The sequence below is a fragment of the Oryzias melastigma genome, linkage group LG16, assembly GCF_002922805.2.
Source record: "Oryzias melastigma strain HK-1 linkage group LG16, ASM292280v2, whole genome shotgun sequence".
NCBI lineage: Eukaryota > Metazoa > Chordata > Actinopteri > Beloniformes > Adrianichthyidae > Oryzias > Oryzias melastigma.
In genome coordinates, this window is record NC_050527.1 from 26,914,901 (window position 1) to 26,942,849 (window position 27,949).

Genomic DNA, 27,949 nt, shown 5'->3' on the forward strand with positions numbered 1-27,949 from the left:
GAATACCCAGCCCAGCGGGCTGATTGTTTTGTTGACTGGTAATTATTACTGCACGGACCCTTGTGTACCTGCTTGGCATGCTGCTTTTCTTTTGTTGAGCGTTGTTGTCACCGGCTACTAATTACAACCCAAAGATTAGGCCTCAGGATGGCCAACTGTGAGTGACACGTGTCCCCATGGCGTCACCTGCCCGTCCCTCATCGCTGCCATTAGCTCCACGTCGGCTCCACTTAGCAGCCATTATTAGTCTGGGTATCAACGTGGAGCGGACTCCCCGTGATAGTCGGATAAGTGCTTGTCACAGCACCCATGTGGATGTTCATTGTTGCAGACCCTGTGGGGGTTTCTGCAGCTCACAGTGCTAATAATAATAATTACCCCTCTGAAGGCAGTTGGGTCCCTGGTGGTGCAGACATGTTTGCAGTCAACACTGGTTGGGTTCCCTGAGCGCTGATGAGGCTTTGCTCATGGGAAGGTTGGCTTATCCAGGCGAGTGTGTGTTTGTGAGTCAGACAAAAGATAACGGTAACATGTGGGACTACCAGATCATATCCACCCAATGGGGTGGGTGGTGCAATCAGGTAGTCTTTTCTTTAAATGCTGTCTTGTGGGGTCCAGATGACCCCACCCATACATTGGCCTGTTATGCCTCCTATGACAAAGGTGGACAGGATTTCATGTTGGACAGCAGTGAAAATCAAAAATTACTGAAAAGTTCACTGTGTTGTCTTGTGGGTCCCAGATGACCCTACTCCCAACGTTAACGTAACTGATAGTAGACTTTGAGAATAGTTTATTTTTGTGACCATTTGTTTGTATTGGACCAAATTAAAGAAAGATTTTAACCTTTGCTTTTGTCACCATTTTTGCAGGATATTTTGTTGTAAAACCTAGCAAAAGGGCGGGGCAAAGATTCCTGACAGCGGTCACCTGTCTCAGTCCCGCCCACAATCTTCTTTCAATCAACGTTAAAGTCCTGTTATACACGATGTACAAAAAGTAAAGCAAGAAAAAGACGAGCTGCTGGATGAATCTCCATTGTTGTTGCTTTGCTAGTCGTCGCACTACAACGAATGAGACGCTAGCGGTCTACACCACACATGCACCGTGAAAACAAAGTGGAAGTGAGGATCAACCCTTGTGCTATCCTATGGGGTTCAGATGACCCAAGCCTTACATTGACAAGTGATCCCTCCCAAGACAAATGAGGACAAATGTGTCTGCCACGGACACCAGTGGACACCAAAAATCCTTGGAGAAAAAAAAAAAGTTCAGTGCGCTGTTTTGTCCGGTCCAGATGACTTCACTTTTTATGGAAACAGGCCTAGGATAGCACAAGGGTTACCCTTGAGTGGAAATGCTTGTCAGAATTAACTGGATCGTACCTTACCACTCCTTACCAGATCATACCAGACCAAGGCTAAAAACTTTACTTTGTCATTTAGAAGATTGTTGTGGATAAAAAGTTCAATTTCATTTTGACATTCAGAATCTCAAACTAGCCCATATATCGATGTAATCGATTAATTTGAATTTTATGTTTTAAAAGATTTATTTTTTTGAAAATTGATATTTTATTTTCCCCGTACTCTGCCCACTTGGGCTGCCGTAGTCCGGCGTTAAGTCAGCTCTTGCAAAGCGCAGACTTGAAAGCTGCAGCTAGCAGAGGAGATTCTTTAGTGAGGCAGAAAGAGAGAGGGAAAGCTTGTTCAAAAAAACAAAAAGAAAGAAAGAAAGGCACGTGTAGCGCAAAATAGCAAATATTCAAAACATTGAAATGTTTTTAGGCTCTTTTTGTTATGATTAATATAAAAATGAATCCTCTGGAAAAAGAATTAAGAAAAGAGCATTTTCTGTCAATCTGCCCCCGTTTGCTAAATTTATTCTTGTTTTTTCTGCATGTTTTTTTGAGTTTACAGTTAGAAGACAATTAAGACATGTTCATACTATTTATGAATTGATTTTAGGCTGTTTTGTTTTCTTAAATTATGGAAAATACTAAATGTCCTCATCAGGTTTAGGCAACAGTTGACTTACTGACAGCTCTCCTCTTAGGGTGTAAATGAGTCTTTTTAGCGATGCTAAAGAGAAGAAAAAACTAATTTGTTACAGAAAATAAAACTCTTCATAGACATATTCATAGAAAACCAGAGAGCAAAAACTGATTAGAAATTTAAGAAGTTTCTTGGAAAAAAGGTATTTTTTAACATAATATTTTTTAAATTAATGCACATGTAAATGTCTTAGTAAAATTATTTAATAATTTGTTTTATATATATATGTAATAACATGTTTAGATTTTTTAATTGAGTAAAACATTAGATTTTGGTCACTGGTTGTAACTTCAAACTTGGAGCATCAAACCACACACAGCAACATCAGTTTGAAGGCTACAGAAAGTGCTCTGAAGAATGATTACTTTATTTCTCTTTATCGGATACTTAAGCTAGCGGTAGCTCACAAAACACCTGCTGCATTCTTCTATAAACATATTTTCAGCTTGTATTTAGTTGCACTTTGTCTTTGAAACAATTTCCAAAAGACACGTTAAAATAAAATAGTTTGCTGTTAAAAATATTCTGTCATTTGTAACCTTTGTTAAAAAATTAAAGAAGGGAGAAAAAAATCGATTTAAATCGAAAATCTAATTTGGAATGAAAAAAAATCGAGATTTTTTTTTTTTTTTTGACCATATCGCCAAGCTGAAGCTCAAACCAAAAATCTTTGTAACTTGCTCTGAAAAGTTGGGTATCACCAAAAATTTCTAGAATGAATGAATGAATGAAAGGTTCATTTCAAGCAATCAGGTCATAATACATAACATATCACTTAATGAATCACAAGTAGATCGCTTGAAAGGGGGGCAGCTTTTCGTTATCCATGGTTATGACTGACAACGCTGTGCTGCAACACACTTTGAGTAACCCAAAAATTACGTAATGTTTACGACACGCTGAAACCGGCGAGTTCAGCCGAAAGTTCGTTTTATTTTGAAAATATACTGGGTGCACTTTAAATTCGCTCGCGTGGTTTCCAGTTTAAGTCCTGAATAGCTCCAACTTCACAGAAAGTGATGACGATCAGCTGCGGCGTCCGTCAAAATTTGAACCAAACGAAAAGGATTCGCAGCGACGCAGAGGTCAGTCCGCAGACGCAGGACGTGAACGCCTGCAGTGGAAGTTTCTCTCACACTTTTAATGTTACGAAAAGACTACGGCGCACGCAACTGAGCCGTGACGCTGGCGGTGTAAGCGAGGAGTAAATGTCTTCAGTATGGAGACAGTCATTGTTAAGGGAGTTTGAACTTGCAATACTTTATTTAAATACACCTAATATTCATGGGCTATATTTTAAACTTGAATTGTAATTTTCATAAAATTTGGAGTTTACCAAATATTTTAGCAACTTGCTAATGTTTTTGGCTAAGTTGTTATCTACTGTAATTTTTTTTAGTCTAATTTAGAGTTTAGCTTTTATTTTAGCAACAGGCTAACATTTCTGACTAGTTTAGTTTACTGAAGAATTTTAGGCTATTTTGGAGTTTAGCTAGTTAGTATGTAAGCAGTGTGCTAGCTTTTTTGGCTAATTTGTTATCAACTGAGATTTTTATTGGCTAATTTAGAGTTTGGCTTCTATTTTGGCAACATGCTAACGTTTTTAACTGATTTAGCTTACTGAGGAATTTTAGGCTATTTTGGAGTTTAGCTAGTTAGTATGTAAGCAGTGTGCTAGCTTTTTTTGCTAATTTGGCACCTACTAAGGTTTTTTGGACTACTTTGGAGTTTCGCTCATATTTAAGCAATATGCTAACGGTTTTTTGCAAAATCGGCATGTATTAGGGATTTAAAGTAATTTTATCACAGATTTTTCAGAAATTTGAGTCAACTTCAACGCTCTTTTATTGTTCTTAAATTAGATTTCTAGTCCTTTAGCAAATATAACATGTTGCAAATAGCTTTTGCATTGTCAGCTTCCTTTCAGTAATTGAAATAAATTGTCACCATTTTCAGCAAAAAGCTTCAGCATCTTCAGCGACTACTTTCACCAAAAAACATTCACACTACTTGCACTATCACAGATAATGCAACGTTTCTAGTTTAAATTGAGTTTAGTGCAAAGAATTCAATCCAGATGAAAAAGTCATTTTAAATCATGTTCTCAAAAGTCTATTTATGATGAAGAAGCATAATAGTTGGTTGATTAAAAAAATTATGATGCTGCTACATGTTAGTTTCTAAAATACGATCAAATTATTTCTTTCTTAAATTCCAACAAATATTAGCGTGAAAAGAAATCAATTCACCTAGAATATCAAGAATACACAATTACCTCATTCTGACTGATTATTTACATGTTTTCTGTTATTCATGCCAATATTTGGTAATTTCATGCAGGCTTACCAACAGTCTGTTAAACCTGCCATTATTTCCTTCCAATCTTTATTTTCCTCCATCTTTTCATGTGTGTTCCTGTTCACAGTTACATTAGCTACGACACAATAGACAAAAACAAACACACACACCAAACGCACACAAATGTCTCCCGCCAAACCAGCCCCCAGCTGGTGGTGAGTTTCTGTCTCTGGGGATCTTTTTATTTTCCAGCACACGCAGCAGAACCGTCCAGTGCCAATTAGCTGATTATCTACGTGAACAAGTTCACCAACAACATTTGCACTTGATGACTGAGCAGGTGGTTCCAATGAGAAGACGAGGGAAACTTCCTCAACAAATCAACAACTTTATTTCAAACCAATATATTTCTATATTTACTGCTGTTCAGGAATAGTGAATATAAATGCTTTTTCTTTCTGCAGATAAATTCATCGTTTTTATTCTGCAATCGTTATTATAAAACCATTTCTAACTTATGAAAGTTAGAAATGGTTTTACCAGTTAACTATGGACGACCATAATTAGAAAATCTGATGTTTCTGTACTACAAAGGTTTTTTGTGATATTGTTCTTAATCTCTTCCCACAGATTCCCTTTATTTAAAAAAAAACTGTAGCAGATTCTGTCATGTTTCCTCAATAGTTTAATTCTTTTTTTATGCTTTTTGTTCGTTTTTTGGAAGTACAGGAAGTAAAGTTAACCAATAAGTATAAATCTATCAATATTTATTTTGTCATTTGCTCTCATCACACAGCTCACATTTCCAGTGACAGAACAAGGAGAATTTGGGTGAAATGCAGTTTCTTTGGATGGAAGTGACCATAAGTCTATTCAGAACCCTTAAACTCTTCATCCAGTGAATAATCTGCTATCACGTCCGTCCATGTTCTTCAATCAATGGTAGAGTGAAGGTTGAGCTGTGCAAAGACTTTAAAAATGATACCCGATCACACTCTGCATTAAGGGGTTGTTTTAGGAGGTTAAACCACCAAATGGCTCCCAAGCGTGTCTGCTTGTAGATAAAGGTTAAACATGAAAAACTTGACCTTACTTCGAACTTCACGGCTTTCCTTTGTACCGTTCTCGACCTCAATTGAAGGACCTGAGGTTCCGTGTCCCATGTGTCGACGTGTCCTAAGGTACAACACTGAACTCCATTGCTTTTAGTGTTTGGTTGTTGCCAGAGCAATGCTGCCTCCACACCGAACGGGATATGCATGGCAAACTTGTGCCCTCCGCCTTAGTCTATATACAAACAGCAACTTCACTATATTTCATTTAAAATGGAAAACCCAGATGATGTTGAGAAATCAGGTTTATTTATTTTGAAGAGTTCTACGAAAACATCAATGATCCCGTCTCCATGTCTGGGTTCATGAGATCATTTAGAGACTCTCCGGTACGGTGAGATTCACCATCTACTGCAGGAGCTGCGTCTGAATGACAGACGCTTTCAGCGGTACTTCTGTCTCTCTGTAAGACAGACGTACAACTTTAGTTAAGGGGGTGGGGTGTTAGAGGATCTTTATGAAAAATATCATAAAGTTTACGATCAGATTCACCTCCATGTTTGTTTTACACTCCACCCACTGATGACATCATCAAATGGCTAAACCTGAGTTTCTGATTGGTTGACAAGACGTATATTATTTGGCGAAGTTCAGATATTTTAACTCATTTGGCCAATAAAGTGTCAAAAGTTTTTGTCCCTGATCTGATTCGAATAATTTGATTTTGGTTCCAGTATGAGTCCGGATACCTCGTCCGATACTTTTGTAAAACATTCTAAAAAAATGTGAGAGACTGATCCAGGTTGGTCCCTATTTTTATGTAATTCACCTTCTTTCACCTTTTTTTTTCAACTTTTTATTTTTCAAATTGTAATATTAAATTGTAATTTTACTTATTTAATTCTAAATTGCAAAAAGATATTTTCATATTACAAGCCTGAATTGGCAAATTGAATTGTCAATTGAGATTAGGGCTGCCACGATTCGACGACTAATCGACGACTTATCGACTATTTAAATAGTTGACGACTAATTTAATAGTGGATTTGTCGTTACTTTATAATACATGGAGTCAGTGTAGTTATTAGTGTAACATTATTCAGGGCAGAGAGACCAAAACTTGATCTTTAATGAAAAATAGTTCCTTGTTTCAGATGCTGACCTCGTTTGAGAGATCAAGAATATACTTTCCATTTTGACAGGTGACCAAGGACCCTAAATCACCTTTATATATAAAATTGAAATTGTTTCATCATCTTGAGGGGCGGGGCACCTGTCATAACGAGTTTGATGGAAAGTGTGTTCCTTATCTCTCTCTAATTGGATTTAATCTTGTTTTAATACCAGAAACTAATGAAGAACAGAAGCTGCATGATTTATTAAAAGTTTAATAAACTATCATCTTTATTGTCTTTATTTTTAGTTAGTTTAAAGCTAATAATTGTTAAGATGTGTGCTTTTTATCCATTTTGCGCATGGCCTGATTAGTCGACTAATCGGAAAAAAAAAAATCGGTGATTAATCGACTAATAAAATAATCGTTTGTGGCAGCACTAATTGAGAATTGTAAAATACTTTGAATTATTGCTCTAAAAATCTTCCATAGAATATGGCTATGACTGTAAAGCACTTTGGGCCTTCAAAGAAGCTAGAAAACTGCTTTATCATTTTAGTGTTGCAGTTTCCATCCATGACTTTCCTCTTTGGAGGGTTAGATCCTTCTTAGCATAATAATCAGCATCTGTGCTTCTTGAAATGAGAACCGGTTCAGACCGGTAGATCCACTCCGATATCCGTGTGTTTTTCTTGTGCCATCATCAGCTTCTGTCGGAGGAACCTCACTTCCTCCTCTTTGAACTTGTTTGTCAGATTGACTTGGATTCACAAGCTTGATCATTTTCCATCGAGTAGATCCGGAAACGGCGGCGCTGACACGGATCCTTACATGATCGCGGCTGTCGGCCCAACAAAGGTTCACCTCCCACTTAGCGAGCCGTCGTGCAGCAGCGGCGGGTGTGAACGCGGCGCCGGCGTGATGGGATGTGACAGCAGGTCCCTGAGCAAGGCTGCAGTGTCCACACGCATCTTTGTCCCTGTCATGCACGCAGCAAAGAGTCGGCGCGCAGCATCAGAGCCGGCCTTGACTCACGGCTGCACGTGTGTGCGCGCTAAGTGCTTGATGTTTTATGAATTAAGCAAACTTGACATGCATATTATGCACACTAATAGCACAATAATCCTGAAACACTCCACCAGGCAACTTGTCTGTAAATAATTTAGCAGAATGACAGAACACGATTTGACTTTTGCTCGTTCCAGCTGTGCAGATATGAGGACTTTCTGCCTTATGCTGTTTATTTGGTTGTTGTGTGGCTCTGGGAAGAGGAAAGTTTAAAGGTGATGCCGGGGATGTGGGGGGGGCAACTCCCGCTCAGAAAAACCACCGTAGACAGCAAAGTAGTCGCTTCTTCCAGCTGAAGTCACTGGAGGATGGAACCTCTGAACATTACGACGCAGTCTGAGTTCTGGTTGGTTGTTGTTTTTGAGGTGAGAATCCTGGTGGTCAAACCTGATCTGCAGCCAGAAAAACAGCTCCATAGATCTGCTTTAATCCCCGTTTGGGAATTCTGTTTTCTTCACTGTGTTAATTATCTATTAGGGGTTAAAGTTAAGGTGCACATGTACACAAAGTTTGTGTCTTTTGTACTTGCTTTAGCTCTGAAATATAAATTTTCCTTATATATGTTTCAGTAAACGTTCATTCATAAGTTCACAAGACATTTGATAGAAAAACGATCTGAAAGATGGAGACTAACAGACACTGGACTTTAATTTTAAGATTTAAAAAAAGCCAAAAAAATGTAAATAAAGGAATTAAGAGTACAGCAATAGTTTATTTATGTAAAGAAAAAAAGGCTTATTATTGTAAATATTTGTCCCCGATTGATGGTTCATCTGTGAAATCTGTTTATGTAGAAAGTAGTTTGTTTGCATGTTTCTTAGCTGTGTAAACACATAATTTATTAATGTTTAAAATCACTAAAAATGCTGTGATTTACATATATATTTATAAAGTTAGAAGAGTGCTTACATTTTAGATAAACTGTCTAAAATGCTTATATATTGTTGTGGACTGAAGACTAAAATTAAACTTTTGGGCATTTTTTATCTTTACATCCTACAAAAGTCATTTTATTCTTTTCGTCTCATATCTGTTCATTTAAACACCTAATAAGTCTTTTTCTATTTTTTTTTATTCCACTTTGTCTTCCATTGTAAATGAATCCTTTTTGCATTATGTATTTATTTACATTAAAATGAGGCTGGAAAAATATTAAGTGAAGTTCACTTTTACAGGTCGGGCTTCTATGTACATATTGTGAACCTACATTCAGAACTAACCTTATTAAAAATCAGAGTTGTCATGTGTTTTACAAAAATATTTACAAATTTAGATTGGACTAGATTACGACCAAGTATTACGGGCCGTTCCAAACATTTTTTTCTACTTTAAATCTTGTAAACGTACGAGAAAAAGAGCCATAACTGTTAAATTACAAGAATAAAGTCGTATTTTTATGAATTAAAAATTCATAGGCTACATTTATTTTTCTAATTTTTCACATTTACCAGATTTAAAGTTGTAAATTAAAAAGAAAAACTCGTAAATTTACAAAAAGAAAAAAAGGAAATTTACAAGATTAAACGTGTTAAATTTATGATATCTAAAGTTGTAAATTTACAAGAAAAAGCCTGAACTGATAATTTATGAGACTAAAGTTGACTTAAAAAGTCATAGGTTAAATTTGTGACTTTTTGTCTCGTAAATTTATGATATTTAAAGTAAAAAAAATGCAAGAAAGAAATTGCAAATTCACAAGATTAAACGTTATAAATTTATGATTTTTAAAGTTGTAAATTTAAAAGAAAAAACTTGTCGATTTATGAGAAAAAAGCCGTACTTGTTAATTCACAAGAATAAAGTATCGTATTTATGACTTAAAAAGTCATAAACTAAATTTGCGACTTTTTTCTTGTAAATTTACAATATTTAAAGTTGAAAATATTTACAAGAAAAAAATAAAAAAAAACATAGTAAATTTGCTAGATTAAAGGTCCTAAATTTACGATATTTTAAAAACTCAAATTTACAAGAAAAAAGATGTAACTGTTAAATTATGAGAATAAAGTTATTAAAGTAAAGTAAGTAAATTTATGAACTAAAAAGTCAGACTAAATGTATGAATTTTTTTCTCGTAAATGTATGAGATTAAGTCGTAAATATTTAAATTTGAACATTTACCAGAAAGAAAATCGTAATTTATGAGAACAAACTTGTAAATTCATGAGTAAAAAAAAAACTCTTAAATTTAATAACGTAGTAAATTTACAATATTTAAAGCTGTAAATTCACAAGAAAGAAGTTGTGAATTTACTAAAAAAACTTGTATATTTACATGATTTAAATTTGTAAATTTACGAGAAAAAACATACTCATTTGTTTTGACCTCAATACTTTGTCGTACTAGATAAATAAAAATAGAGCAAAATAATTTTTCCGTACAGATTTTTATGATTTACACTCAGTAGGATAAAAAAAATGTTAAAATACCTAAAATAAACCTTTAAGCATGAAAAACAGGAAACGGACTCTTGCTTTACAGGAAGTTGGTATGATTGTCTCATCTCCAGAGATTCAGATGAACATAAATATTCTCTAAGCACAGATGTATTTATAAAGTATGTTTTAAACTATTTTTTTTCCACCTTTTGTTTTGATGGGATATTTAGACACTTAGGTTAACCATGTGACTGTTTACTCAGCTTCCTCCTCCTCCTCCTGCTGTAAACAACAGTCCATCTCGATCAAGCCTCTCTCCTTCCAGCAAACACTGTTTAAACAAGCTGGTAAACATGTCTGTCTTCATTCATTACCTTGCTTCTCATCATGATCAAGCCTCCCGATTTAATGAGGCAAATAGATATTTCTGCGTTGATTGTCTCGCTCTCCCACAAAGTATTAAGACTATTAAACGGACACATCTGTTTTTAATTAGGAGCTAAAGTCACCTCCGTGCTGCCTTCCATGTTAATGGACTCTGCTTCCATCAAGGCTGCCGAACAAAGCAGAAACAAAGGCCTGCCGATGTGACCGACAAACGGGACCGCCGCAGGAGCTCGAAGCTCAGGACAACACTGAAATAATAAATGATTCTTCCTGTTCAAATCTGCAGTTAGAGATCTGTTTGAAGAGGAAACGAGGACATTTCTGTCACATTTAGATGTAAAGCGTTGAGCATCTCATCTGCATTCAGACCGTCCGGAGGTTAGAAAAGCTTTAAGAAAAGGTGACGACTTAACTCCACATCATCTCAAACTCTCCTTTCTGAGGACTTTTCTTCAGGACAGTGTAGCTTGTTTGCTGTGACTCCCTGTGGATCAGATGTCTCCTGACATGATGGCATGAGGGAAGCTGCAGGTGTGAAACTGCTGATGAGCTTCATTTGTGTCTTTGCTCAAGCTGCCATCTAGTGGTTGATCACTGAGCACAAAAATAATCTAATAAATGTTACATTTTACAGACATTAAGTCCATAGGATAGAAATAAGTTCCTCTGCTGAAATAAAAGTCAATTTCATGAATATATCTTTTAAAGTTGCTTCTAGGCCAGCAGCTTCACTGCAGCTGAAATATACTGATGCAGATCCTCTAGAATAAAGCAGCAGAACCTAAAGATCTAAGCAGGTCAGGGCTTTATATAGAACAGGAAGTGCTGTGTGGACAGTTGATGTTTGCAGCTGCAGCAGAGCAGCACGTCTTCCTGTCGATGCATGTGGTTCTCCTGTGCAACCAGCAGGTGGCAGCACAGGATTGCACTTGAAACTGGTCTGGTTTCCTTTTGGAACCAAAACAACTTATGAGGTGCTTAAGTATATTTAATTCAAATTCTTATTTCCTAAACTTAATGTTTGTTTTCTGGTGAACTACCAAAATATTCTCCTTATGTTTCCCTTTCATTTGATTTACAAGGAGGTTAACATAAAAGAGGAATCTCTGAATAACAGATGGATAATACATATTAAAAATATATATTTTTTGTGTTTATTCCTTTATTTCTTGCTTAGAAAAATCTGGATGTTTTAGAGTTTAGCTAATATTTTAGCTACTGAAATGGCTAAGTTAGGCTTTATTTGACGTTTTTTGGCTGTTTTGGAATTAGACTAATATTTACAGGTTAGCTGGTTTGGCTAATTTAGGCTTTTTTTCTGTTTTTTAGGCTATTTTGAAGTTTAGCTAATATTTCAGCTACATGCTAGCTGTTTTGACTAACCTAAGTTTTTATTTTTTGTTTTTAGACTAATTTTGCATTTAGCTAATATTTTAACTGAATATGAGCTTCAGCGTTTTTAGCTATCAATTTTTTTCATCTTCTTCTATCAGCTTCAGTGTTTTTAGCCATCAATTTCAGCATCTTCAGCAGCCAAATTCAGCTTACAGCATTCACACTAGCATTATCACAGGTGATGCTATATATGTAGTTCATAATTATTTTGAAAGTATAATGGTTTTAAAGTTTTAAAAATTAAATTTTAGAGTGTTCCATAGATGTTTATCCTGTTCGGCCCGGAACCTAAAGTGTCTTTTGGATTTTGACCCCCTGTGTGATTGAGTTTGAGACTCCTGCACTACATTCTGGTCAGACTTGGATGAGGCTCAGTAGTGGGCGTGGCCTCCACGTACGCTTATGACTTCCCTACAACCTCTGCTTCTGATGAGGCGGCGGATGGTCTTCCAGGGGAAATGCCAGGAAATGCATCCAAACGCCAAACGTCTTGCAGGGTTTTAGGCTGTAAGAGTAACTCCCACCTGTGGACACCAGGACCACCTCATGAAGTTAGTTACGATCAGTCTGAGCGGACACGTGCACATGTGTGGTCATTCTGCAGGGATCTGGCAGTGCTCCTCCTGGTTCTCCTCGCAGGAGGAGGTAGTGGTCCTGATGCAGGGTTGTTGCCCTCCTGCGACCTCCTCCACATCTGCTGATGGATCAGCCTCCTGGTAGCCCCTCCATGCTCGGGACACACAGCGTGGAAGAGCTGCTCTACCTGAGCTGCTTATGTGGGTTAGAATCCGTCTCATGGTACCGCTGGAGCGACGACACAAACGTCACCAAAACATCAACCAGAAAACATGAGGATGGAGAAGTTGTTTGTGGTCAGCACTTGCAGAACCACTCCTGTATTGGAGGTTTCTCGCTGATCGCATGTTACTTACACAGAAACATGTGATTGATGGTCCGTCAGTTTTGCTTCTCAACTGGACAGTTTGATTACACAGAGTGTGACTGAGTAGTTTAGGTTTTGTTTTTTTTAGCAGTGTATAATGTTCAGTTTACATGTTTTGATGATCTTTAGTCTCTAAAAGAAATAAAAAGTTTGGAATACTTTTAGAATTATTTGAACTTTAAAATGCAATTTATGAATTTTACGTTTTTACAGATTTTGTTTCGTCTTTTGGACTAATTTAACGTTAAAGGTGGTGTATTTTTATGGTCACACCCCTTCATTAAGGTTACCCAATGTCGTATTATTTTAAACTAACTACTTAGTGCATGTTTTCTGGTGAAGAAAGAGTTTTTCTGAGTGAAGAGTGTCAGATGCTGCTGTGGAGCTTGAGCTGAATGACGGGGTTGGTTGTTTGCTGAAGGCCCCCCCGCTGCATTAACTGTGATTTCCTGTAACAAAATCCATTTATTGATCATAACAACTGTGGCTCATCTGGAAAGTCCTACTGTTAAGTCGTCTGCTGGTTTCAGTAACTCGTCAAGCTATCATGTAAAAGAACAAACTGTGGTTTTTATTGATGGTTTCAAGGCTTGATGTTGCTTTTTATGATTATTCTCAACTGGAATCATTCCAAACGTTTGATATAAGATAGAAACTACAAAAGCAAAGAAGTATAAACAGGCAGGGTTGTAATCTCATCTATTCATAAAACCATAAGATAACCTGCAATCAAAAGTTGAAAAGCCACAACATGTCAGTCTCATAAAGATGATCCGTTTTGTTTATGTCTTTGCACAATATCACGATACATAAACAAAACGGACACGGATCATTTCTATTGAACGGACACGTTGTGGCTTTGCGACTTTTATCTTAAGGTCATCTTATAGTTGTCACAAGCAGATGAGGTTAGTGGTAGTTTTTTGCTTTTGTAGTTAAAAAATATCTAGAAAACACTGAGATAAAGTGAGAACAAAAAAAAAAATTAAAATAAAAAAGGAAGAAAAAAGGCAAGTGAAAAACACTTACAAAAATTGAATGCAATGTACTTCCAAAGTTTTCTCTTATTAATTTTTTTTTTAGATTTTTTTCTTTTGTTCAGAGTTTGTTTAACTCTGAGGGTTAGTTCACCCTCAAAAGTGGAAAGGACCCAAACATCCATACGTACGGCGTGCAAACGCTGTCCGGTGGACTTCCTCTTTTCCCTCTCTGAACAAACGCATATTGTACTCCACCCCCCACCCCCCTTTGATTCTTGAACAATGGATCATATCTGTGACAGGAACCAGATGCTTCGGCAATTCTGTTATCATCTGTCCCAGAGTTTATTGGCTCTCCGGCCTCTAATCAAGTCAAAGGAAAAAAGCCTTTTTGAGCGCCTCATTCCTCCTCGGTTAAGGATGGATGTCATTCCTTCACGGTTACTGCTGCTGTGTCCTAACGCCGACCTCAGCTGCTCCGGCCCGTGTGCCTCTGAGCGGCGTCGTACCAGCGACTGCCGCTGCCTGTATTCAGAGCTTTGTGCAAAAATAAGGAGTCGCTTTGTGGCGGTTCAAGTCAGAATTTGTCGGGAGAAGCCGGCGCGAGGAAGCGGCACCCTGACAGTTGTGGCGCCGGTCCAATCAGAACCGCTGCGCTCCGTGGAGGAAACAAGCCTTCATTGTGTCACACTCTTGAGAAATGGTGTGGGCTGCAGGCTGACATTGTCCCCAAATGCAGGTCATCTCGCTGCACTTCCTTCCTGAAACTCACGCCAGCTCAGCCTTTTCAGTTTCACAGGAAGAAGAAGTAAACAGCAAATCTGTTTTTCTGTTTAGGGTATTCATAAAGATTCTGCACCGCTCTGGTCATGATCAGTTACACCCCTACTAACAACACTAGAGGGTTCAAGAACACGGCATCGAGGCTCAGGGAGGATTAAAATGTAAATGTTGAAAAATACTTTTGTTCAGTTTTGACTCTAGACAGTTGAAAATGTTCTCAGAAAAACAAAATAATGGGTTAACGGTTATCAATGTTTATTTTTTTGTTTTAAATATGTACACATCAGGGTTTTTTCAGACTCGACACATTTGGGTTGTTTAAAGTGAACCAGAATAGTCCAGAACACATTTTCAGTCTGAATACACCCAAGCGGACCCCGGTCCAGGACCAGGAACAGTTCTCTGACCCCTTTCCAGGTGGTCTTGGTTTGCTTCTAATGATGCTAGAAGCAATAATGAAGCTAATGATGGTTAAGATGTTTGCTTTACATCAGTTTGTACATGACCCGATTAGTCGACTGATCAGAAAAAATAATTAGTCGACTATTAATATAATCGTTTGTGGCAGCACTACTTCACATTACACCTACCACATCGCGACAATGGTACGTTCCATTTTCATGACGTTCCTTGAGATACGAGCCTCAACGAGCAACGACCCTCCATGAACCTGAACAGCAGAAAACAAGCAACACCTGAACAGGTCAACCCTCCCTGTACAGGTACATGTGACTAACACATAACAAGTTTCCTTTTTAGTTTCATGAATAGTGTTCGATTTTCTAGGAGACTCTAAGAGACTGTCGTAAATGAGAGAACGGATAAACGTTCTTCTGTCTCCACATGACACAAACAAGACGGGACTGAAGGTTTACTTTCCAGCATACCTCTGCATATGCACATTAAACATTTAACCTTATTTTATACGCACGTCTTTATGTCGCAGCGACCATGGCCTAACTTGGACAAACTTACGTTGATCTGGCAGAAGAACCGCAGCGAGCTCAGAACAATAAAAGACTGTTGATAAATATTCATCTCTGATTTGATCGTTCCACGAGCGACATCATCCGGTTGAGCGTCTGAACCGAGCTCTTTGTGTATGGACAGAAAACCCTTCATGCTCATAAAAGGCAGCATGTTGTTAAACAGAGTCCTGCTGTCTTCTACCATTAAACATCTTCATACCTAACAGAGCGAGGAGCCGGATCCGTGGGTTCTGCCAATTTACAGAACAAGACTTTTTTCTTCTTCCATCTCCGGGCCTTGAGATGAGCTCTGTGTCTGTCAGTGCCTCCTTTACCCGGGCCGGCAGCAGAACATGAACTGCTTAGAAGGACCAACCACTAGTAGAACGTTGGGTCTGGAACCCAGAGTTAATGCTGCAGTCATAAATACAACTGCCACCGCGCGATGGGGAGGCATTGGCAGAATCCTGACCCGATTTTTTTCTTTTAAATTGTTGTTGTGATAAATATGTTTACAGCGGCAGTCAGGCAGGGATGATGTCATTACAAAATTGGACAACAGCTGGAATGTGGCAGCTGGATATCCGGTTGGCTGCAGCTCTGATTGGATGTTAATTTTTCCGAATGGCGACTGGTGGAACTTGACATGGACAGCCGGCGGTAGATAAAAAGCGAGCCACCCTGTACCACTGGCCATTCACAATTCAGATTATATTCTTGCCAATATACACATTTTTTAAGATGACATGCCTCGAGAAAGCACTTTGTTCCATCTTCTTTGTGTTCTTCTCAACTGCATTTCAGATCTCCAGATTGATTACTGCTCCTTACCGGGCCCCCGGTCCATGTCAACAGCTCTCGTCGAGTTCCCGCGCTGCTACTGTACGATTTCAAACAATCTGAAGGTGGCAGTTGGGCAGCAGCACAGGGGCAGGGTTGCGGCTGGAGGGTGGCAGTCTGAAATCAGCTGATCATCAGACGATTTTGAGGACTTTGGAGACTCTTATCAGTCAATTATTGTGCTGCTGCCTTCCTGCCACCCGCCTGTCACTGGACTGCCACTGCACGACCTCCAGATGTGTCCCAGCGGCCACTGACCGATGTAAGAAATTGTCCGGTTGCTGTAAAATTTTATTTTTTTCTTAAACTTCATCTGCCTCCATGCAGAATATAAACATGGGACTGCCATCTCCTGATTACAAATGCCACCGCGTGACCTTCAAATGTGCCCAAACAGTCCCTGACTGATGTAAAAAATCATCCGGTCGCTGTAAAATCGTAACTTTTTTGTAAACCTTTAAGGCCGGTGCAGGGCGTGTAAAAAAAATAAATAAATAAATAAAAAAATACGACTTCCTCCTCCTGATTACAAATGCCGCCATGCGTCCACCTACCTAAATCTTTTAAAAAGGCGGGGGCATGTTGGGAAATGTGATGTAGTCTCAGAGTCCAACAGAGCAGAACTTACCCAACATTTCTTCCAATTTGATCCTACAAATTCTACTAAAATAATTTGAAAGAAATCTGAAATATCCAATCCTAATCCAGAAAACAAATTAGTTCATAATAATAGTAAAAAAAATGATAAATGATCTGGTCATAAACCTTTATTTTTTAGACAAATCTGTTAAAATTATATATTTCTTAAAATATTTTTGTAAAAACCTTTAGGTTTTTAACTCGTATTATAAGATAAAAGGGCTAATTCAGTTCAAAAACCTAAAGTCACCCCTCCAGGGGTGAAAATGTCCCGTTTCTGTGGCCCTTTATGATGATCCGTGCAGATCAGCTGGAGGAAGCAGAGATGAAGGTTCTCTTTGGGAATGACCAGGAATGAATCAGTCAGAGGAACAGATAAATGCAGGGAAGCAGATGGAGATGCTTTGAGAGGAAGAACAGTGATGATGTTGAGGTTGGAGATATCAGGAAAGAGAGGAAGACCAAAGAGGAGATTCGTGGATGAAGAGAAGGAGGACATGAAGATGGAGAGACAACACTTACAGCAGTGTTCCTTATTGTGAAGGCTTTAATTATTGTTGGAGGAGTGGAGGTGGTTTGTTTAAGGCCTTCTCTTGGCACTATATGCACATTAATAATGCATATGTAATTTGCTAATGAAGTGTCTGCATTGCCTGAGTCATCAAGTTGGACTTTTCTCATAGAGAAAGAAAAGCTGCAGCTTATCAGCAAAAACACACAGATCCATGAAAATGTCTTCACCTGCCTTCATTTCAAACGTTTCTCCGCTAAAGATCCATCCAAATAAATGCACTGCTCTGAAATGATGAGATGTTTTAAAGGTTCTAATCTCAGAGATGCTGCGCTGCAGCCACCATGGATTTTACTGGTCATAAAGTGAAAAATTTCCAGAAGTTGCATTGTTGTGATGGAAAATAAAACAGTGAGAGCTTAGAGCAGATTTTTAAAGTTTGATTTTCTGGGAGATTTTTACTCCGCGTCTGCAAAAAGAACCTTGAGGATTTACCTGCATGATGAACACCTGCTGCCTCATCAGTGAGAGGAAAAAGCTCATGAACTTGTGGCATCCATGATCACTGGAAGTGACACTTTTCAAAGTCAACGGAGCTTAAATGGATATAATGTTGGATTTTGATGCGTTTATGTAAACACTTGAAGTAGTTGCAATGCCTTGTGGGTAGTTTAATATCTTTATGGGCTGTTATTAGCTGTTTTAAAAAGTGTTTCTGTAGAAAGATGGTGTAAAATCCTGGAAAATAAAGATTATAAGTGATTAAATTCGAAGAAATAAAATAGGCGCTCATCCTTACATGTAAAAGTGTAGATTTTTTTTTCCTAAAAAGGGATGTTCCAGAAGTTTGTCCTCAAGTATCCCATTATTTTCCTATTTTCTCAAGAATTGCTGCAGCTAAATGTCATTTCATTTCCGCTTTGGGGCTGAAAGTATGTGAGATGAGAGCCGCGGTCTCTGAGGGACAGATCGATATCCTGAGGATCAGGAGAGGAGGAGGAAGACTGCTCGGTAAAGGAGGGGGAGGAACAGGTCGATGGTTTGGCTGACCTTTTCTTCACATAGGATGGGATCTATAGGCGCTCCCTGAGCATGGCTTCGTCTCTGTGCGGTGGCGGCGGCGGCGGCGGCTTCCTCCTCAGATCATCACAGGATCCGCACTGGGAGCTCCTGCAGCTGCTACTTTGGTTTTGTTCAAACATTTCCTGCACAGCTTCTCTGTCCTGCTGCTGCAAACACTCAGGATCCGACTCATTCATTTGTTCATTCAGCTGCAGAAAACCTCCAATATCGACCTTTTAGATGTAAAAACTGAATGTGCTGTGTAATTGTTTCATATGTTTAACCCTTTCAATGTCACCAGCAACACCTACATAACACACACTTTTAGATAATACTGGAACTCTTTAACTGTTTACACCATCAACGTCAATCAGATGATTCTGATGTGGAGAAAAGCCACTTTTTATATTAACTTTGATCTATTATGCTACACTTTTTGCAACCAATATGCTACATTTTCTCATAGTAATGTGTGTGCAAGTGTGCAAGCCGCTTACGTTGATTGTGTAAATGGATGAAGAGTTGCGCTTTAGAAGACCCACACTGTGGTGTTTTTAACATGTTCTTGTGGCATTTTTCTGATAATAGAGGACATACATAAAGAAAATTAAACTCAAAATTGCATTTCTGAGTATTTCTGTATTCAAATCACTTTAGATCAGGAGCAGACAAAAAAATGCAATTTGAAAAAGCTTGTAGCAGTGATGTAGAGGCTACACCGAGAAGCCACGATGCATCCACCTGCAGACAAATAGATCCATGAACGTCTTTGTTTTTCACTCGTCTGTGCTGGAATCTGGATCTAAACTGTACGGCTGGATACAATTGCTCGTGATTAGGTTGGGGATGTGAGGGGCTGTGAAAGAGTGTAAACAGATGGATGATGGGAAATAGACATACCCAGTCCCAACAGGCCTTAAAAGCAATCTTAAATTTCTCATTCTTAAAATCCGTACAATTTCAAACTTTTTTTGCATTAATTTTTAAAGCTTTAGATTATTGCACTTAGCTAAAATGTTTTTGCCTTTGTTTTCAACAAATTAGAAATTATTCAAATGTCCCCACGAATTAGTTCACGTCCATATTTTCACTCTTCTTCTTTGACTAATCACCAACACTGCAGTAGCATCCATGCATTAGTAATTATTATTATTATTTTTTAGTAGTAGTTTTATTTTAGTTGTTTTATTTAACCAAGAGAAATGTCAGAGCCAACTGTTTACACCAATTGGTTTGCCATTTAAATATTAAATTAATGAAGGTTTTTGTAGTCTAGTAATTATAATTTAATCACTGAAATTTGAACTGTAATTTGTTACGTTACTGACAAGTAATTGTTCTGGAATTTAAGAATGTAGTTGTTGTTTTTTTTTTGTCCATAGGGCTGGAGAAAAGCAGAGAAACCGGTCTTCATTTTTTACATGTGAGGTCTTAAAAAGTCTTGAATTTAAGTAGAAAACGTGTAGGAACCCTGCTCACAAAACCCTTTCAGACATCACTGCAGCTTCAATTGCCCCAACAACTGGAGCAATAAGGATTCGGACAAAGTTGTGGGACGTGGTAGTTGAACTGCTGAATTGTCCTTTGCAGGGAATTTCAATCTGTTGGTGTCCAATACTGAAAAAACCTTTCTCTTCTCTGTTCTGACGTTAGGGACAGACGATGAGTAAACGTCCTGAGAGCGGAAACCGTGAGGTCCATCGGGCTTCTGCTAAAGACTCGCTCTCAAGTACAGAGGGAGCAACCTGAGTCCACCAACGTGTGAGCCGACGAGCTGCCAGTGCAGACCAGCCACCTCGTGAGTACGCTCCACTGTGATGAGTTCATGCACCAGTTTATGAAACGTAGAGCCATGAGAAGCTGAATCCAACATGTGCAGAACCTGAACTGAAGAAATGCTGAGGCATCAAGTCTTTGTCCTGCATGGAAACAAAAACTGAACTTGTTTTTGAAAAAGAATCTCAACTTTAGCCGCAGCTTTCTTACAAGAGAACAGGCGTTAGGGTTCAAAGACAAAAAGCCATCAGTTACTAGAAAAGTTGCATTACCTGCTAGTGTGAATGCTTTTTGCTGAAAGTAGTTGCTGAAGATGCTGAAGCTTTTTGCTGAAAATGGTGATGCAGTTTACATGAATGGTTGAAGGGATTTGCTGAAAATGCGTAAGCTATTTGTAAAATTTTAATTTGCTATGAAACTGGAAATTTCATTAGAAAACTATGGCAGAGCGCTGATGTTGATCCACATTTCGGGAAAAACTTGAGGTCAAATTGCATAAAAACCCCTGAAAACATGCCAATTTTGCAAGAATAGTGTGTTGCTTAAATACTAGCTAAACTAGCTAAATACTGAATTCCTCAGTAAGCTAAATTAGTCAAAAGCGTTAGCCTGTTTCTAAACTAGAAGATAGACTCTAAATTAGCCTAAAAAACCTCATTAGATAACAAATTAGCCAAAAACATTAGCATATTGCTAAAATATATGAACATTTTTTGGGGAAAATTACTATAGAAGATAAAACCAAAGCACAGAAATTTATTTAAAGGTTGTTTGCTAATCTACTTAAAATGTGGAAATATGAAGACTTTCTCATTCATTTCCTATGGGGCATATTTTGCTCAATATTTCAAAAATTATAAAGTTTATGAATACCAAAAATACAAGCAGTAATGTCCTGAACGAACCTATACCAAGTTTGATATCAAGATTGAGTTTTGGTAAAAACTGTACAGAAAGGAGCTGGAAAATCCCGAACACGTATTTGAAAGCATCAACGACCCCGTGAAGACACAATCGTTGTGTTCATTCGTACATTTAGACGTTAACACTCGCACCTCCTGCACCTTGGACTCCTTTTGTTCAGAGATGGAGATGATAAGACCCCAGCGATGAATCGTCTGCTTTGAACACCAAGCACTCGTGAACGACGGCCCATAAACAGCTCGAAGTACTGATGTTTTGAACTACTTTATAGCCTAATAAAACCCGCTTTGCTGTATAAACAGTCAGCGACATGTGAAGTCTTGTCCCAAAGCTTTTCTCAGAGCGCATTAGAGGGTTTTAGATGTTCTTTCCACACGTTTAGCTGATGGCAGTGCTGTGTTTGCAGATCTTATCTGCGAGTGGCACAACAGATGAGCTTTCAGCTGGAGATAAGAGGACGATCATTGACTTGAACTCTGGATATTTCATAAAGAGAACATTCTAGCTTCCAACAGGAGAAATGTTCTGGATGCCAGGTCAGATTAGAGTCCAGCAGTACAACCTTACTTGACTCTGAACAAATAGGGTTGCTGCTCGGCCCCGCTCATGTTGGAGCGTGCACATGCTGGTAGAGGTCAGTCCGGAGCGAGCGGCAGCGGTTTCCCTCCGGCGCTTTCTGCTCCAGTCATCACACGGGGAGCTAATCGATACTGATGTACGCAGCAGGCGTCCGTGTCCTCAGAAATCCTGTCATCAACATCACGCCTGTATGACCGGTTCTTACTGCTCTCACGTCAGGAGACCTGAGAGGACGGTGAGGATGGTACGAACCAGACGGAGATGGAGGGAAACGTCTTTAGAACATTTCCAGTCGGAGCACTGAGGAAGTGTTGATGTGACATGAGGAAAAACATCAACTTGTTGCTGTGAGGAGACCTCACCTGAAGTCATCAGTGAAAACATTAACGAGGTTCAGATGAGAAAACCTGCTGGTAACAGCTGTCAACACTGAAGAAAACTTGATAATTACGGGGAGAAGCTTCAGCTCCTGTGCTGTCATATTTATGCTTTTTATTTAGTTTTTATCATTTTAGTCCCTGAAATAAAGAGTTTGAGATGTTTCAAAATTGTAGTTTTACTCTGGAAAAAACAAGAAATCACTCAATGAATCCCAGAAGATTATCATTTATTTTGTAGTTTTGTTTTGGGCTTTCTTTTTTAAGAAAAAGGTTGTAGGTTTTACAACCTGATTGGTTTGGTCCAAAAGGAAATTCCAAAGATTTAATCCTTTAACACCAAAACTGTTGCTGACAACATCAAAATACTACCGTAACTCTGACCATTTATGCAATAATGTAATTCCAACAGATTCATGACGAGTGTGTAAAGAATTGAGTGACCCCCCCCCCATGGCGTTCCAAACAGGAATCCCATAGACTTCCATAGAGAGCTGTTTTTATGCTTCTTAGAAGAAGACGTTTAGGCTATGACCCCTTATCTATACGTTAGGAGAATAACAAGCTAACAAGTCTGAGTGGTTTGGGGTCATTGAAAGTCCTCTAGTCTTTTAGTGAGGTGGGGGGGTGAGTCTTCTGGGATAAATCATGTTGGGTTACAGGATGGTTGTAGATTGATGGTAAACTGTACCTGAATCCTCTATTTCTGTTGTCATTTCTCATGAAAATGGCTTCTATTGGTCCTTTTTCTGTGTCTAAAATACTGACTTCACTGTCCTCAAATGCAGATGTTCTGCAGAACCTGCTTCACTGGAGTCAGCCCTGTGATGTGGATAAAGTCTGTGTGTTTTTTTTTGGTTTCCTCATGTCAAAGTTGATTTTAGGTCAGGATTTTGTCCTCAGGTTGAACCAGTTTCTGCCCCATAGTGTTAAAACGTCCAGAGATGTTCAGTCTTTTAGTGTTTGTGGTGATCTGGAGCCGTGGTCAGCCAGAATATCGGCAGGTTCTGGTGGACCAGTTGTTCATCTTTCTATTTTCCTTTAATGTTTTTAAGCTGTCTTTGGTTCTGTGGGTCGCCGGCTCTTTACCCAAGATTTCTTTTTGTCTTTTTCTTACTTTATTTTTAATTTGTTTTCCATTTGTCATCATTTACAGACATGGATCAGCAGCAACGACAAATATAAAAAATACATCAACGTAACACTCAGTAATTGGGCTGTTTTTTTGTTCAAAGCTTTAGGCGCCAAAATCCTCCATCAAGTTTAGTGTATTTCCACACATTTGCACCATTTTCCCATTTTTTGTAATTGAAATGTCAATTTTTCCATTGAGTAAATGTGTCTATATGGTCTTCATTCAGCCAGTCATCCTTTCCAAGGGGTGTGGTAGTCCACCTTGTGCTTTTCTTGCTTTCTTTACACACGATTTCAATTAAATCAACCTGAAAAAATGAGTCTACAAACACATTGTTAGCAATAACTTTATTAAGACGTTTGCCTTATTTTTATTGGAACTTAATTGTGCATTTTTGTGTATTTAAACATTCTCCTTTTACATTTTCTACCATCTTGCAAACTTAATTTAATTTCAATTTATTTGTATTTTTATTTGTAACATTTTCTGTGAAGGCCGCGTTATTATGATTTATTTGCAAACCTTTAGCTTTGGAAAACCGTTTGATTCACCTGCTTCAATTTTTGTAAGTAAATTTACAATTTGTGAATTTGTTTAGCATTTTAATTTAGTTGTTTTCTTCCTAAACTATCATGTTGATTAGCATGTTAGCATTCGTTAGCATCACCACATCTTTTTTTGAGGTTTCATGGTAAATGTAGCATTCAGCATTTCTTAGCATTTCTCTGATTCAACGAAACAGTTTTGACATTAAGGGTTTTGTTTCACTGTTGATATTGTTCAACTGTAAAAGCAAAATTCCCATAGAAATCACCAAAATGTGTGTTTGGAAGTGATTCAGAAAAAGAATCTTTCAACTTGGTAAAATCTGAGATTGTTTTTATTTGGATGAAGAACAACCGAACTTCTCCTGTTTGCCAACAACACTTAATAAGTCCACTGGTACAGCACGGACATTCTTGAAAAGGAAAATGAAAACTAAAAAAAAAAAATAGCACAGCACTGAAGGTTCAGGAGGAGACTCGAGTCACTGCAAACAAACCGACATTCAGGTAAAGAGGCGGAGCGAGCGTCGCCGCGGCGCTCTCTGCTATGATCACATCTTCTCATCTGCTCTCAGTTCAAGTTGGTGAAGAATGTGCTGATGTGGCGTTTTAGTGAAAACACAGCGGCGTTCTGGAATGCCATGTAATCAATAAATCAATCAACAGACATATATCTGTCATTAAGTTCACGGAGTAAACTTGAAGTCATTTAGGGAATGAGGACATTTTTTAAGGCATTTCATTTATAAGCATCAACACTGGGATGAATGTGATGAACTGCAGAAGGTGCAATGTTTACCGATCTAAACAGTTTTAAAGGTTTTCTCAAATAATAACGTTTATACAACGCTACCTTTGGCTTATTTAAAAACCATTGTTCTTGTTCTTGTGGCATTTTTCTGATGATAGAGGACAAATATAAAAAAAGTATTTTAGAGTTTTTTTTATTCAAATGATCATGAATCAGGAGCAAACAACGCTGGAGCTACTGTTAGCAACTCTCAGCTCCGCCCCATTCTGACAGAAAAATAGATCCATGAACGTCTTTGTTTCCTTGTCGGAGCTGGAATTTGGATCGGAACTGTACGGCTCCAATATTGCTTACAGTTTTGTTGCACTGCAGTTGTTTGGTTGAGTTTGTGAGGGGCTTTAAGCTAGCAAAAGATGGTGTACACAAGGGGATGATGGGAAGTGTGGGAAGGTTTATACTTCAGCAATAGAGTAAACCCTCCCACAACTCAACGATGAATTTCTGACGTACTCCTCCCGCTCTGAAGAAACCGTCCTAAAAAACACAGCAGGTCTTTAGATTATGGCTTAACGCAGCTTCATGATTATCATCACTTTGACAATAGATCCAAAGATGATCGGAGAAGCAGCAGGACGCCGCGGGAACACGTTACAGAAACCGTGTAGCCAGACTTTCAGCACAGCAGCTCCACAGTTTTCAGTTATTTTTTATGTTGATTACATATCAAACACTTTGTATTGTTTGTTTAGCAGTTTTAACTGATATCCTGAAAACTTTTTTTGTTTTAGACTTTTAAACCTCGTTCAGTCATTTTAATGTTCAGCTGTGCGTTTCCTTCAGATCACCTTTTATCTGATTTAGCATTTTGGGGAAGTTTCAATACAATTAGGCTACTTTGAGATGATTCGTTTTTATTCATGTATTTATTTTTATTATTATTTTTGCTTTTTGGCTTTTAAATTTGGAAATGTTTTTCATGTGAAGCACTTTAAGCTACACTTACTGGAAAAGTGCTCTATAGATTAATTTGATTCAGAGGGTTAGGACTTTTTCTGATTTATTATTAATCTTTGAATAACTTTAGCATTTTAAAGATCCTTTTTTAGCATTTTCCTTTTCTTAAAAACCTTTTGTTAGGTGTTTTTATTGTTTTTTGCTGCTTTTTTCATCAGACGTTTCTCAAATTTTGCATCTTGTTTAGTGTTTTTAGCATCATTTTCATACACTTTTAGGTTTTTTAAATGAATTGTTTCGTTAAACTGCTTTTATATCAGCATTAACTTGCTTCTACAAAAAAATAAACTCATTCATAACAATCCTTAGATAAGACTTTATTCTTTAGTAAAACGTTGTGCTTCAGCAGTGCCTCAAACAAATGACATTCTTTACTGAAAAATGTGTCTTAACTAAGAATGTTTTTTTGGTTAATTCAAATAATGCATTTAAAAATAGACTATCGTCAAACACTGTAAAAGAAAAATGGCTGTAAACTGACTCTGGTGATGCATTTCCTGGTGGTAAAGCTGCATTTTTATTAGTTCTGTCTTTGTGTTTGTGGTGACCTTTAGCTCAGGAACAAACGTGTCAAAAGTGCTTCAGAGGTTCAACCTGAATCCAAAATGATGACACTTTCTGTTCAATAACCTAAATATTAAGGAAGTCCTGATTAGTTATTGATCAAACATTTTCATTAACATAATCAAAGTTTCACTGAGGAGCTGCTGGAGGCCCGAAACTGTAAAAGGACGTGAACTTTAGCTACTTTCAAACTTAATTTATGGCTATATTTGTTTTTATTTTACTACTATATAAATGGAATTTCAAATTAAAATTCTGGAATTAATCCAATCAATACATGATAAAACACTATTAAAGAGGATTTCTTGTGCAATATTTAAAGATCAAAATATTAGTGTGTGATCAAAAATAATAATGCTAAAAAAAGTATAATATGTAGCCTTCCTTAACCCTCCCTGCCTTTCATTTTTGCTTACAGGTGACCTCATTTCCTGTGTTTGGTCATGAAAAATAAAAGTGAATTTTGGTCCAAATTTGAACAAAGACTTCAGGAGAAACAAGAGCAGAAAAAAAGTGAGAAAAGAGACGATAAAATAGAGGTTTAAGTTCTGTTTCCTTCAGTCGGTGTTTGTGAAACTGCACAGTAACTGTCTGCAGTAATGAACCACCATTACTCTGACGCCGCTCTTCAACCGTCCTCTCAGACCTGAGTAGATTTCCTCATGAAAGAGTAACTGAAAGACAAACAAACGCTTTGCTTTAGGACTTCACCTCCTAAAAACTCTAAAGATGCAGACTTTGGATCTGTCTGGGTATCCTGACGTAGGAGCTTCACCCTCACATCCCAAAATCAGGAAAGGCCTCCGGTCGTGGTTTCCCTGTACATTCTGTCTGGTGTTGAGGTGTTTCTAATCAACCTTCTGCACACAAATTCAGCTTCAAGTTCATAGATCTTTTATAAAATAAATCTTATATTTCCAAGTTTACAGTAAAACGATGCAGTCGTCAGAAAAAAAGGTAACAGGAAGTTCCATATATACACAGACAGACGGGATACTCATTTTGGCAGACGAGAACATGGAGAAGTTCGGGTTTGTAAACAGCTCTCGACTCTCGCTTTCTTCTGCAAAGACGTGTTGCTGCTTTCTTACATTCGTAGCTCCAGAAAATTGTGCTTTACAGAACTTCTGACAACAACCCGAGGCTTTTGTTTCCTTCTGAGAAGACGCGTCAAAACAGTCGGTCGAAGGCTCAAACAGTCTGGAAGCTGGTAGTTGGCCGGCTCTGCCTGCGGGACAGGAGAGTTTGGTGGTTTGGAAAGCGTGAAAATCCTTCACGCGAGTCGTGTTCATTCCAACTTCAGCGCTCAGAAACCGAAGTTTCCCAAACTTGTCCAGGCGTGCTGTGACACTTCACTGATGAATTCGAGGCTGGAGGGGGAGAGGGTCCAGCTCCGCTCCGGCTGCAGTGATGGAACGGGGAAAAACACTGGAGTGTGATGACAGCTGGGGGAAGACGGGGAGCGGAGGCGCGGCGACAGCTCTGACAGCTCAGAGGTCTGACTGCAGGTCGGGCGCTCTAGCCGTCCTCGTCCGTCAGCTCCTCCTCCACCGTGGCTTTTTCTGGGATGACCTCCAGACTGCGTCTGCTCCTGGACTCTGAGGAGCCGGAGGAACCGCCCACTGAGCCTCCTTTACTCAGGTTGGAGGTGAGGGCGGCGTAGTGGATCTGCTTCAGGTTCTCCTGGACTTCCATCCTGGCGTGCTTCAGTAAATCTGCCTGACCCTGAGGACAGATTAAAACATGTAGAAGTCACTGTTCAGGTCTGAGGAAGAGTCATAGCAGATGGACTTTAAAATCCTCTTTCTTGA

The 27,949-nt window shown here is 38.4% G+C and overlaps 2 protein-coding genes across 3 annotated transcripts in view; one reads left to right on the top strand and one right to left on the bottom strand.

Annotated features, from left to right (window-relative positions):
* Positions 1-27,949, top strand: part of LOC112136714 (raftlin) — a 288,034-nt gene that overhangs the window by 29,616 nt on the left and 230,469 nt on the right. Inside the window, exon 3 of one of the 2 annotated variants that reach the window (XM_024258595.1) lies at positions 20,127-20,271. The gene's annotated coding sequence lies outside the window, so the exon portion shown is untranslated. The remainder of the gene's footprint in view (positions 1-20,126; positions 20,272-27,949) is intronic. The other variant, XM_024258596.1, reaches the window with a different exon arrangement.
* LOC112136713 (inactive phospholipase C-like protein 2) overlaps positions 24,127-27,949 on the bottom strand; it is a 52,410-nt gene continuing 48,587 nt past the window's right edge. Inside the window, exon 6 of the mRNA XM_024258594.2 lies at positions 24,127-27,863. Within this exon, the coding sequence (XP_024114362.1) occupies positions 27,657-27,863 (207 nt within the window). The 3' untranslated portion in view covers positions 24,127-27,656. The remainder of the gene's footprint in view (positions 27,864-27,949) is intronic.